The sequence below is a fragment of the Haliotis rufescens genome, unplaced genomic scaffold (genome assembly GCF_023055435.1).
Source record: "Haliotis rufescens isolate VD_foot unplaced genomic scaffold, xgHalRufe1.0.p SCAF_1, whole genome shotgun sequence".
NCBI lineage: Eukaryota > Metazoa > Mollusca > Gastropoda > Lepetellida > Haliotidae > Haliotis > Haliotis rufescens.
Window position 1 is genome coordinate 51,714,175 of NW_025963779.1, and position 13,604 is coordinate 51,727,778.

At 42.4% G+C, this 13,604-nt stretch overlaps 2 protein-coding genes across 2 annotated transcripts; one reads left to right on the forward strand and one right to left on the reverse strand.

Annotated features, from left to right (window-relative positions):
* Positions 1–3,037: 3,037 nt before the first annotated feature.
* LOC124131345 lies at positions 3,038–8,521 on the reverse strand. Its single transcript, XM_046494564.2, has 3 exons — positions 8,418–8,521; positions 4,890–5,549; positions 3,038–3,471 (listed from the first exon to the last, which is right to left on the reverse strand). The coding sequence occupies exons 2-3, from the start codon at positions 5,517–5,519 to the stop codon at positions 3,178–3,180; spliced, it is 924 nt and encodes a 307-aa protein (XP_046350520.2). The 5' UTR covers positions 5,520–5,549; positions 8,418–8,521; the 3' UTR covers positions 3,038–3,177.
* A 2,473-nt stretch (positions 8,522–10,994) lies between these two features.
* Positions 10,995–12,689, forward strand: LOC124131455 (mucin-2-like). Its single transcript, XM_046494740.2, has one exon. The coding sequence runs from the start codon at positions 10,995–10,997 to the stop codon at positions 12,687–12,689; it is 1,695 nt and encodes a 564-aa protein (XP_046350696.2).
* Positions 12,690–13,604: the final 915 nt, after the last annotated feature.

Sequence of the window (13,604 nt, forward strand, 5' to 3'; positions counted from 1 at the left end):
TTTTGTATGATTAAAAAATCTCAAAATGCAAGATGGGCTTGGTCCTTATTTCTCTTGTCTCAGCGGCCTCCGAGTGCAGAATTCACCATACACTGTATTCACACCTGGAAACATCAACCCTTCCTTCATCCGCAAGGATCCAGGGTGTTGCATCTCCTTTCTATTATGATCAATACCCTGGGCCCCATTTCGCAAAGCAATCGTAACGCTACGACTATCGTAACTCCTATATTTAAACATAGACTTAAGGTCGTAGCGCTATTATAGATTTGTGAAACGGTGTCCTGAACCTAGTCACAACCATAGCTTTTTCTCCAACAGACGTCACCTGCTCCATCTCTTATCACCAACAAAACAATCAAAATGCCTCTTCTGATTGAGTTTGGCTGTGAAGAAGCATTCAACTGAGAATATATACTCTTCAACTAACATCTAGTCTCTGAAATGAACATATTTTACATATAAAAAAAACAGTTTATGATTATCATAGTTATATAATAAAGAGGCGCTCAGGGACTCTTCATTTTCAGATACTGCGTGATGTTGCATGGGCTGTATTGGACATATTTGTTTCAGGGTCTGTATGCCAGACTGATATACCCTGGATAATTGATTATGTCATTTCTCTGTTCATATCCCAAACTTTCATGTATCCTTCTAAATATTGACATATTATGACACTGATCCCATTTTTATAAATGTGTAGGATACCACCAATTATTGCTGAAAATGTGGTTCAAGAACATCATTGGATTGTTGCTTGTACCGAGTCATTTTTGATGCAGAAAAACAAAGCAACTGAACTTGTCCAATAACCTCTGCTTTAGAAAGGTCATCAGGTAAACAATGTCAGTTTCTGTACAAGTCTATATAGCAACTCATGCTTGCCGTAAAAGGCGACTATGCTTCTCATAAGAGGCGACTAACGGGATCGGGTGGTCGGACTCACCGACTTGGTTGATGAATGTCATAGTATCCCAATTGGGTGGATCGATGCTCATGTCAATCACTGGATTGTCTGGTCCAGACTCGATTATTTACGGACCACCGTCATATAGCTGGAATATTGCTGAGTGCAGTGTTAAACAACAAGCAAAAACATTTTGGAAACAAAATGTTATTGAAATATTACACTGGAGCAAATATCACGAAGCTATTACACTAGTTAATTCTTCACCTGTGGGTAACATTAAATGTTATTAAAGAGGGGGGCAGTCGGGTAGCCTAGTGGTTAAAGCATTCGCTCGTCACGCCGAAGACCCGGGTTCGATTCCCGACATGGGTACAATGTGTGAAGCCCATTTCTGGTGTCCCCCGCCGTGATATTGCTGGAATATTGCTAAAAGCGGCGTTAAACCATACTCACTCACTCACTTATTAAAGAGGATATAAAAAAATGGACATGATTTAGCCTTCAATGTTTACACACTTGTAGAGAACAGTGCAGGGCGCAGCCTACAGCCAGCCAGCCACATCATATAGGAGTGTGATGTGACAGTGTGGCACAAGAGTCTCTGTACCTAGTTGTGTCCCTTCATCATGTAAGGATCTGCTGAATTGGTGTTGGGGAGAACGCCTTCGGTTTAGATGTTAACAGATTGTACTTGTTTCTCTGTCCGACGCATGCCATTACAGGGAAAAAAAAAAATTGGTCAGCTCGTCAGTGTATTTTGTCTGTGTGGGGTATCCATGTTAAACTGAGACATGGTATTTCAGTGATCTAGCACTATAAAACTTGCATTAGTCCAAGTACAAGCATGCATACACACTACTTTACAAGTGCAATAATCTTGAATGCGACATTAAACCCCATTTCACCTTTTCTGTGTGTTCGACTCCCAGACTCACCTTGATTATCAGCCTATAGCCAGCTCTGTTATATGACCCATGTTTGTGGAAGCACCAAGGGGGTAAATATGCACCACTATAACCTCTCCATAATAACATTACTGAACTAATGGCAAGTCATGATAATACAACTACTGAAGCAATGGCAAGCCATGATAATACAATTACTAAAGCAATGGCAAGCCATGATAATACAATTACTGAAGTAATGGCAAGCCATGATAATACAATTACTAAAGTAATGGTAAGCCATGATAATACAACTACTGAAGTAATGGCAAGCCATGATAATACAACTACTGAAGCAATGGCAAGCCATGATAATACAATTACCGAAGCAATGGCAAGCCATGATAATAAAACTACTGAAGCAATGGCAAGCCATGATAATGCATTTACTGAAGCAATGGCAAGCCATGATAATACAACTACTGAAGATATGGCAAGCCATGATAATTCATTTACTGAAGCAATGGCAAGCCATGATAATACAACTACTGAAGCAATGGCAAGCCATGATAATACAATTACTGAAGCAATGGCAAGCCATGATAATACAACTACTGAAGCAATGGCAAGCCATGATAATACAATTACTGAAGCAATGGCAAGCCATGATAATACAACTACTGAAGCAATGGCAAGCCATGATAATGCATTTACTGAAGCAATGGCAAGCCATGATAATACAACTACTGAAGTAATGGCAAGCCATGATAATACAATTACTGAAGCAGTGGCAAGCCATGATAATGCATTTACTGAAGCAATGGCAAGCCATGATAATACAACTACTGAAGTAATGGCAAGCCATGATAATACAACTACTGAAGCAATGGCAAGCCATGATAATGCATTTACTGAAGTAATGGCAAGCCATGATAATACAATTACTGCAGTAATGGCAAGCCATGATAATACAATTACTGAAGTAATGGCAAGCCATGATAATACAATTACTGAAGCAATGGCAAGCCATGATAATACAATTACTGAAGTAATGGCAAGCCACGATAATGCCATTACTGAAGTAATGGCAAGCCACGATAATACAAAAACTGAAGTAATGGCAAGCCACGATAATACAATTCATGAATTAAAGTAAAAATAGTCTTTAGCCTGATTACTAGTAACTTGATATTTTGTATATATATTTGTTATCCTTCAAGAAAACAAAATCAATGGTATCTTGAACATGTATTAATAGTTTATTGAACAAATTATTGAAATAACAATAATAAAATAGGTCACAGTAACTGGATAAAATGATAATATTCATCACTTAAAATCTGAATAAATATAAATTACATCTTAAATACATGTACAGGATCACACAACTCGACTTGGTGGAGGATTATGTATCTGGCTGTCTATCCTCTCCAACACATGGTCTATATTCAGGCTTGAGTTACCTTGGTTACAGGGGTAACCCATAAGTAGGTCAAATGACATGAACACCTTGGAGGGCCCGCGGAACATCCCATCTTTCTGTTCCAGAAGGTCCACCACAGTGATGCTGTCCTCCCCCGGGAACTTGGGTCTGTGCATCGGTATTGTCCTTAGCTTCTTCGCGGACAGAGATTCTAAAGGATCTTGTCCGAAAGTCTCCCTCACCTGGGATTCCTGTAACAGGAAAAAGATTTCGACAAATGGGGACTAGATGACGGGGCAGTCATGTTTCACGCAAGTACAGAACCGTCTTTTCGTTCAATAACCTCATAGCGGGGGCTTCCTATTAGGGCTGGGACAAGTCCAAATTTACTGCCCGGGTACCTGCTGTAGGTCTCTAGAGTTGGGTACAAAATGTCTGCTGGGGAATTGTTTTACTGGAGCCCTCGCAAAAAGTAACCATGGAGTCAGTGAATTTTTGTCATTGAATATATCCGGGTAGTCCAATGGTACCCAAGTACCCCAGTTACCTGTCCCAGCCCTACTGTCTGCAGAATATCCCTTGGACTGAGGGACTTTCGACAGAATATCCCTCTGTCCCGGGATATTCTATAGAATGTCGACCTGTCCCAGGAATATTCTATAGAAAGTTCCACTATCCTCGTTAGACATATATTTTATCTACACATCACACAGTACAATGCTAACTTAAAGAAATGTGCAGAATGATGCAAAATCAAACAACAAATGTGACCAACCCTGAGATAAGGAAACCTTATGGGTGAAAAAATCACATTTTGCCTTTTTATTAATCTTCAAACAAGAGTATCCTAGGAGCACAAAAATAATATTCATGAGCTTCAATTCATATTTATTACATAGATACATATGCATCAAACATTTGTACTCATTTTCTGAAAAGTCCTTTTTTCAGAATAATAACTGTTTATGTAATGATTGTAGTTTTTAGATATAATGTCTGATTAATTGACATCTATGCTCAAATGTTTTGAAATAATGTTTTTATTACATTACGAACTAACGAGAGAAAAATATGATATTATTGTACAGTCCACACACATGGTGATTTTTACGGAAGTAAGTTAATTGATGTCAAACATCTTTTTTTATGAGCACAATTGTATCCTAGCACCCACAAGGTCCCTTTTCTCCTGGTGGGTCACAAATGTTGCCTATATTTAGTGGGATTGAACCTCCAACCTTTTTATTTGTAGCCTAGTGAGTGAACCACTTATGGCATATTGTGTTCTCTCTACAGGGCTCCAGATGATGTTTTTAACCATCAAGCATTTATCATGTTACCATTCACATAGGTTAGTGATAGTTTTCTTTGAGCATTCAATGTTTCCACTCCCTTGGGCCCAGCCCACTAGGCATTCCTTAACCAATGAGTAGACCTTTCTGAAAAATATTTCTACTTATAATGCTGTATCGGGTGACTTCTAATTTGCAAATGTTCATAAGTGCCACATGTCTCGTGTATAAACCCACAACAGCGATATATATGTCTAAGTTGCAACACGTGAGACCTAGTGCTTTTGTGCATTCACTGCAGTAGAGATGATGTTAATGTGATGTCTGGATCCTCCGGTCCAAGACCTTGCCCAAAGTAATAAGCTGTATAAGGATACCTGCAATGTATGACAGAACTGCCTTATGACATCCGACACATGGAGCCAGTACAGGGGATGAAAGTGCACTCTTTTCAGCATTATCTCCCTTGTTTTTGTACACACTGCTAAAAAGTCACACCAGGGGGCACCAACCACTGCCATCTGACCCTGAATCTGGGCCATGTATTGCCTGGGTATACCGTAGTCCAAATCGTTTCCAGAGTACATCTTATGCACAGGGGCTTTAAACTCTGTAAGTCCAATAATATTCTCAGGACAATCTCTATCAACAACCACACCATCTGGGGAAGCACCAATCAGAGTTTTCAAAGGGCTGTCTTTGTTTGGAACCCAGAATCCTGAATCCCGCACACTGTTCCCTGTCAACATTTCATAAGCTTCTTTAATAATGATTTCCGTGTCTATGCCATGTTGTAGATGGGACATCAGATTGTCATCCAGCTCGAATATTGAATCTTCTGAAATGAGAGACAGGAAGAAGTCAAATGGCTTCCCTCTTCCAACTCCAATGACATCTCCAAATTGTGATGCTGTGATCAGTGTGTTTCTACGCAGTGAAAACCATTCCAGTGACCTCTGTTGAACTTTGTGTTCAATCCCAGTGCAAGTTGATGACTGACCATGCATCGTGTTGACAGCTGGATTAACTCTTGTCACCTGTAGGAGAATATGGTTAAACATCAATTTCTGACACAGAAATATTGTGTCTTTTCTCACAAATCGATGAATTATCCTAATCAGTTAAAACTTTCAGACAAAAGAAAACAAATGTGCGGCTTTGACCAATAGGTTTCCGTACATATAAATTCATGAAATACATGAAATTTACTAACATTGTTCTATTAACTGCTATATACTTCATAACTCAGGGGCGGTCAGGTAGCCTGGTGGTTAAAGCGTTTGCTTGTCACGCGAAAGACACGTTTGATTCCGAACATGGGTACAATGTGTGAAGCCCATTTGTGGTGTCACCCACCATGATATTGCTGGAATAATGCTAAAAGCTGCTAGTGTAAAACCATACTTACTCGTGCACTCACTCATCATGCTCATAAGAACTCTGAATACTGACTGTATTCCGGTAATTTAAGTAACTCATTGTTCCGACTTTATGAACTTGTTATAACTACCTTATTCTCATTTTCACGACTTTAAAGGGGCACTGATCTAACGCAATTCCCCGGGACTGGTTGTTGCCTTTGTTATTGTTTTTTCCCAGTGAGTACCCGGATGTATAGCAGAAATCTAGACTAGTTCGCGACCTCTGCTGCGCCATTCGTAAGCGCATTAGTCGCTTTTATGGGTAGTAATAAGGGCGTATGGTCACATTGATGAACAAAATGAAATACAGTTTTCGAGATAATAAGGAAATGTAGGTATCTTTGTGGGTAGCATCGGTAATGGTGACGAAGTTTTGATAAGTCACTTGCTTGGTAATTTTGCGATTTTCGTTTACACTATTTTGACTTGCAACACAAATTACATATTTCACCTGAGCATTGCTTTTTTTATAGTGTGTATTTTTTTTTACTGTCAAATGTGTAACAAATTTATTAAACGTCTAAATATTCAGTTATTTTACAAAGTGACTGAAAAACATTTCCATCTGTATTATTATGATAACGAATTCCAAACATTTTGATGTTTTATGTCATCACCAAGAGACTGAAACTGTTACGTTGAGAAAAGTACATTTCTATGTTGTTTGGCTTCTAATCCTACATAATAATCTGTTGTGATGTTTGTAGGCCTTTTTGATCGTCTTAATCAATCTGGACAGATTTTTTAGTCAAAATGACTGAAATATTTACACATTTTATAAATTGCCTGAGAGAATCACATTTTACAAATTGACGGTAATATATACACGCCCACAAAGGAAAAGACCTGTGAAAACAACGTCTATCGCGCATTGAAGAATTTCCCAACCAAGACGTAGAGAAACAAGAACGAATCGGTTCAAAGGAAGAAAAACAAAATGCAAATATCATAAATACAACCTACCAAATTTATGTGTATAAATTTTAGGCAGCGTCCTTGTTCGAGGAATGTATCCGTGAATATCCACACAAAGGAACAATATCATACTCGTCTGCAGTTGTACAAAGAAACTTATTCGATGTCACGTGTCTCAGTAACAATCAAATATTTTAAAAGATATATGTCGTTTTGGGATATTATAACCCCTGTTCGTTTCTCAACTGATCACTTGGATTGTTTCAGGTGTTTTACATAGGTGTCAAGTCTCAATGGTCGGCTGAGAAAGCCCACGTGACAACTATTTTCATAACGTTCACGGTTCCTAAAAAATCCATTGAGTGATAGATAACAATGATCAATCAATCAACGTATTATAAGTTAACCCTTTGAACAAAGTATGTTGTTTTTACATCGGCACTTCACGCCATGGTATGAGTGTATTCCCTTTGTTTTAGTAAACCTAGACATGTAAACACTCACTCTTGACATATCCACTGTGCAAGATAACAGTGATTAATCAATCAACGTATTTTCTGTTAATCCTTTGATGACTAGGAACGTTCCGTTGATTTACAAAAAAATAAATCAACTGATCATTCATCTCTTGCTGGGCTGCCACGTGCATATTACATAACACACATTTCACCTCACTTCAAACCTGGATTTAGATTGAATAATTACCCCAGACACAATAAATGCCAAATGGGAACCTTTGTCAGGTAATCTAAGTGGTGCTACCACTAATTGTACCTGTAATAAATTCATTAACTGAGCATCAAGTGGATGACGACAAATACACTAGTGAAGGGTTATACGAGAAAACGTGGATGTCAACAAGGGAGTAGTAATCGTATTATCGACGCAAGCCGAAATCCGAAAATGCTTTCACTGCATGGATACCTTTTTTAGTATAAAACTATAACCATCTGGGGTATTTCCAAATGACGACATCCGATGAGCTCCGCTGTTCTTTTTGTCTGCTTGTTTAGGCTGAAGAAATTAATTAACATGCGCCCTTTGTCGAAATCTGTATAGATCACAGTTAACCAATCAGTGTTTATGCAAAAATGCGTAAAACAAATATTGCCTCCAGCCTCCAAGTTTATTTAGCTGTCCTTGCAGACGGTAGCCCAGTCTCTGGTCACGCTCAGTTGCGTTGCGTATCATCCGGGTACTCACGGGGGAAAAAACAATAACAAAGGCAACAACCAGTCCGGGGAATTGCGTTAGATCAGTGCCCCTTTAACAACTCGTAATGAAGACTTTCATTAGAAAAAATAGAATAGTTGTGCGGTTTTGACCCCAATAGGCTTCCGTACTTTATAGAAATACGACTTTAAGAACTCGTAATAACAACTTCATTCTAGTAATTACAAGTTTAAAAGGTTTTAGCTACGGTTTGAACCCCTATAGTTACAGACTACTCAGAAGTTAGTCACAGACTCACACCAGAGACCGTATTATATGGTCTCTGGTCTCACAGATGCCAGTTTCAGGTACATACTAACACATTTAAAGCAACTGCATGTATTTTCCAATTCATACCTATAAGCTGTTGTCACATATGGTACCGTCTTCACGTCTGGTAAACAGCTGACTTAGTTTGAATCAGGCTCTATTTTGCGCCTTGACGTATTTCCGGATTCTTTTCAGGGGAGACAACTCTCTCTATATATTGTCCAACGATAGCCTCCGTACCACTAAGGAATGCGACTCATTAATTGAAATGTACGCCCTATAACGAACAGTTGGGTTGAATTTTAAACTGTGTTTTTTTAATCTTAAAATACTGTAACATATAACATAACGCCATTAACGACACATATTCCAAATAAAAAAGAACATTACATGATAACAAAACATTCAATTTGTCAAACAGCATACGTCTTCATTACGGGTTTTTAGACTCGTGAAGATCCTGGATAGAAAAGGTCTTCAAGCGTGGATCGATGTTCATGATGTCAATCACTGGGTTGTCTGGTCCAGACTCGATTATTTACAGACCGCCGTCATATAGCTGGAATATTGCTGAGTGCGGCGTTAAACAACAAACAAACAAACAAGCTATTACGGGTTATACAGTCCACAATCCCCAGGGTCCATATGGCCACACCTAAAAGTCAAACGGTCACAAACCAAAACAGGGGGTGTTTTAAATAGAAAAGTATACATTTTGTATGTTTTAAATCTCTGAATATATAGAACAACAACTTGAAACTAACACTATTTATGCTTTATTTTTATGCTTATTCGCGTGTCCTTTTTTACTTTGGTGGGTCCGTTTTGTCTTGGATTTGGGGCCCTTTTAACCTTTTGGTCTGTTCCCTTTATTATGATGATATATTTTAAACTCTACAACCATCGGATATATTAACAATGGAGACATGGATAGCGGGGAAATTATGCTCATTAATTCACGCTGAGAAAAGCAGTTGTGATCTCGGATCAACTGTTTTGGCCATGTGGAACGAAACGTCATTTTACGCCGTAAGAGGCGACTAACGAGATTGGGTGGTCAGGCTCGCTGACTTGGCTGACGCATGTCATCGTATCCCAATTGCGTAGATCGATGCTCATGATGTCAACCACTGGATTATCTGGTCAAGACTCGATTATTTATACAGACCGCCGTCATATAGCTGGAATATTGCTGACTGCGGCGTTAAACAACAAACAAATATAATTGCTAATGATGTAATTTAGGTGACGTCTACATTCTCTTACCAAATAAGTATATTTACAATGTAAAATAAACTATAAGACAAGAGAAATTACAGATCATATGCACCTAATGGAGAAATGATAAATAAAAACAAAAATAATTCCTCTGTAAATCGCTGCTGGGATAAGTAAAACACTAATTATATGTGGTTAATATATAACACCGATAAAATGATAATGAAGATGTAATGACGATAAATGTCTGTTAAATTAATTTCGGGCGTGTAGATCAATATCTGGCTTGTCCACCATGTTGGGCGATACATGCACGCCACTGTTGATTAATTTGCCTATAGCTGCCCTTGGTACTCCCACCATTCCGCCTGAAGAGCTACCCCTGCCATCTGTGAGGAGGGAAACCCTTGATTCGTCTGTGAAGATGGTGTAATGTCATTGACACACAGCCCGTCCCAGGCGTTGCCATTCCCACCCAAATCTTTGCCGCCTATGGTAAGCTGTTTGGATCACACATAGGATATATAGTGAAGTTAACAGGTTAGGTAGAAAAGTGGCGGCCATATTGGCGGCCATCTTGGATTTCAGGGTGACCGCAGTGAAAAGAATTATTCTTTCTCATCACATAATCTATCAATCTAAATAGGTGAACTTTGTTTGTAAAGCGGGTACAATGGGAGTGTCAGATATGAGAAACAGACCTTCGCTTATACATGCACATGACGCCTAGCTTTCAGATGGGTTGCTTAGAGTCGGTTTAAACGGTAGATGTTGAAATTCGCCTTCCTGTTATTGTTCGGAATTGATTAGAGGGGCGGATTTGATCTATTGCGTAGTGCAATTAATGTAATGAGGAGATATTGTCTATGTGTCGTTTTAGGCCTGCCTGTCTCATAGCAACCCCGACCGCGTGACAGTACTTGTCCCACAGTCGAAATATTACATTTTTTTATTTGCCAAAATTCAGGCAACTAGGATCTATCCTAACTACAATTCGCCATTTTGGCTGTTCATTTTCATTTAGATACTGTCTCTAGGGCATTTTTCAGCGTTTTCTTAGCACAATTTCGTTAATGATTTTGAGTTTCCCTATATGTTGGCTTCCTATATGCATCACGTACTATTTATGCATGGTTTGAAATTTCACTGTGATGAACTGTTGCGTTCAGATGCAACGCCACGTTAATGTAAATGTACACCTCAACGCATGCTTGGACATCACACAACCTTGTTTCGTAACTACGTTTCTGAAACGTTGGTGCGACGTCAAATAGTTTGCTTCACGATAGTTGTAGGTAGAGAAGTGTTTCATCAAACCCAACTTGATTTCGTCAGCAAGCCAAGCCAGTTATGCATTACTTACCTTTAATGTTCGGCATTAGACTAGCAAAGCTAGGCTACTGACGACCTACCCAGACCCGGAATTATACACTACACTACCCAACCATGCCCTATACAAAACAAATCCCAAATAAACATTTTCTTGGACCTCTCACCCCACCGCTCCACCGCCGCCACTCACACGCCCTCTCACCCCACCGCTCCGTGCACCGCCGCCACTCACACGTCCTCTCACCCCACCGCTCCACCGCCGCCACTCACACGCCCTCTCACCCCACTGCTCCACCGCTGCCACTCACACGCCCATCACCCCAACGCTCCACCGCCGCCACTCACACGCCCTCTCACCCCACTGCTCCACCGCTGCCACTCACACGCCCATCACCCCACCGCTCAAACGCCGCCACTCACACGTCCTCTCACCCCAACGCTCCACCGCCGCCACTCACACGACCTCTCACCCCACCGCTCCGTGCACCGCCGCCACTCACACGCCCTCTCACCCCACCGCTCCGTGCACCGCCGCCACTCACACGCCCTCTCACCCCACCGCTCCACCGCTGCCACTCACACGCCCATCACCCCACCGCTCCGTGCACCGCCGCCACTCACACGCCCTCTCACCCCACCGCTCCACCGCTGCCACTCACACGCCCATCACCCCACCGCTCCACCGCTGCCACTCACACGCCCTCTCACCCCACCGCTCCGTGCACCGCCGCCACTCACACGTCATCTCACCCCACCGCTCCACCGCTGCCACTCACACGCCCATCACCCCACCGCTCCACCGCCGCCACTCACACGCCCTCTCACCCCACCGCTCCACCGCCGCCACTCACACGCCCTCTCACCCCACCGCTCCACCGCCGCCACTCACACGCCCTCTCACCCCACCGCTCCACCGCCGCCACTCACACGCCCTCTCACCCCACCGCTCCACCGCCGCCACTCACACGCCCTCTCACCCCACCGCTCCACCGCCGCCACTCACACGTCGTCTCACCCCAACGCTCACCGCCGCCACTCACACGCCCTCTCACCCCACCGCTCCACCGCTGCCACTCACACGCCCATCACCCCACCGCTGCCACTCACACGCCCATCACCCCACCGCTCCACCTCCGCCACTCGCACGCCCTCTCACCCCACCGCTCCGTGCACCGCCGCCACTCACACGCCCATCACCCCACCGCTGCCACTCACACGCCCATCACCCCACCGCTCCACCTCCGCCACTCGCACGTCCTCTCACCCCACCGCTCCACTGCCGCCTCTCACACGTCCTCTCACCCCACCGCTCCACCGCCACTACTCACACGCCCTCTCACCCCACCGCTCCACCGCCGCCACTCACACGTCCTCTCACCCCACCGCTCCGTGCACCGCCGCCACTCACACGTCCTCTCACCCCAACGCTCCACCGCCGCCTCTCACACGCCCTCTCACCCCACCGCTCCACCGCTGCCACTCACACGCCCATCACCCCACCGCTGCCACTCACACGCCCATCACCCCACCGCTCCACCTCCGCCACTCGCACGTCCTCTCACCCCACCGCTCCACCGCCGCCTCTCACACGTCATCTCACCCCACCGCTCCACCGCCACTACTCACACGCCCTCTCACCCCACCGCTCCACCGCCGCCACTCACACGCCCTCTCACCCAACCGCTCCACCGCCGCCACTCACACGTCGTCTCATCCCACCGCTCCACCCCTCCTCAGTCACACCCCCACCACCACCTCTTATTCACAACCCCAAGCTCCACCCGAACCTCACTCTTTCGGCTACTATAATATTTCTGCGGTACATAAGTAAGACACACATGGTATGACATATAGTCAAGCATTCACCATAATGGCATAGTTTTGATCCAGTTTGTAAAATGATGCATTAAATCTGTATTAATGAATTGGAAGATGAATATCATGATGTTATGGTGTGTCCACATTATATTACTTGGAGACAGGAATACCTATCGGAATATTTATGTATATTTCCAAGTGTGTCACAATTTATTACTTTGAACGTCCAAAAATTATTCATAATTTATCTAAATACATATTTCATACGATCAAAGTTAGAGATAATTATAAATTCTTATATCAATGAGCAAACTTTGAAATATAGCTGTTATCTATGTAATCACTGGGGGTCGTGGGCCTGGTTTTTGGGTGGGTTGGGGACGGGTGTGAAGTAACTATCTGTCCATGCTACAAACATGCGCATAAGGTATATTTTTTAATTGTTTTGTATTTTGGCCTTTGTTCTATATGGAATACACTCTCACTATGTGTTCATTAATCCGATATTTTCACTCATTTGTACTATATCATCTTCCCGAGGCAAAAGCGTCTACAAGCCTTATTTTATTATCAAAATCTTGTTAGCTTTGATATGGGCTAGTGGACACGCTTGTCTCGGGAAGATGGTACTATCGATGTTAATGAATCACTGAAGCGTATAGATTACCAACTATGTAAGTTCTCCCTTAGAGAAATATGCATTATCTCCACTTGTCGTCTTAAATTTCAACATAATATCACTTTACTATGTCCTGCGCTGTAATTCGGTCAAAACGTCAGCGAAACAAACAACCAGGTTGCGTCACTCTAACTGACAAACATGTTCCCTTCAATATATTGTGCTCACACGACAGATGTTGTCACCGATTTCCATACATGAGTTTAAATGTTAATGTACCAAAATCT

Coding starts and splice junctions, on each gene's coding strand:
- LOC124131345 (XM_046494564.2), bottom strand. CDS start 5,519: ATGCATGGTCAGTCATCAACTTGCACTGGGATTGAACACAAAGTTCAA. Junction 3,472..4,889: donor AGTTCTGTCATACATTGCAG/GTATCCTTATAC, acceptor TTCCTGTTACAG/GAATCCCAGGTGAGGGAGAC.
- LOC124131455 (XM_046494740.2), top strand. CDS start 10,995: ATGCCCTATACAAAACAAATCCCAAATAAACATTTTCTTGGACCTCTC.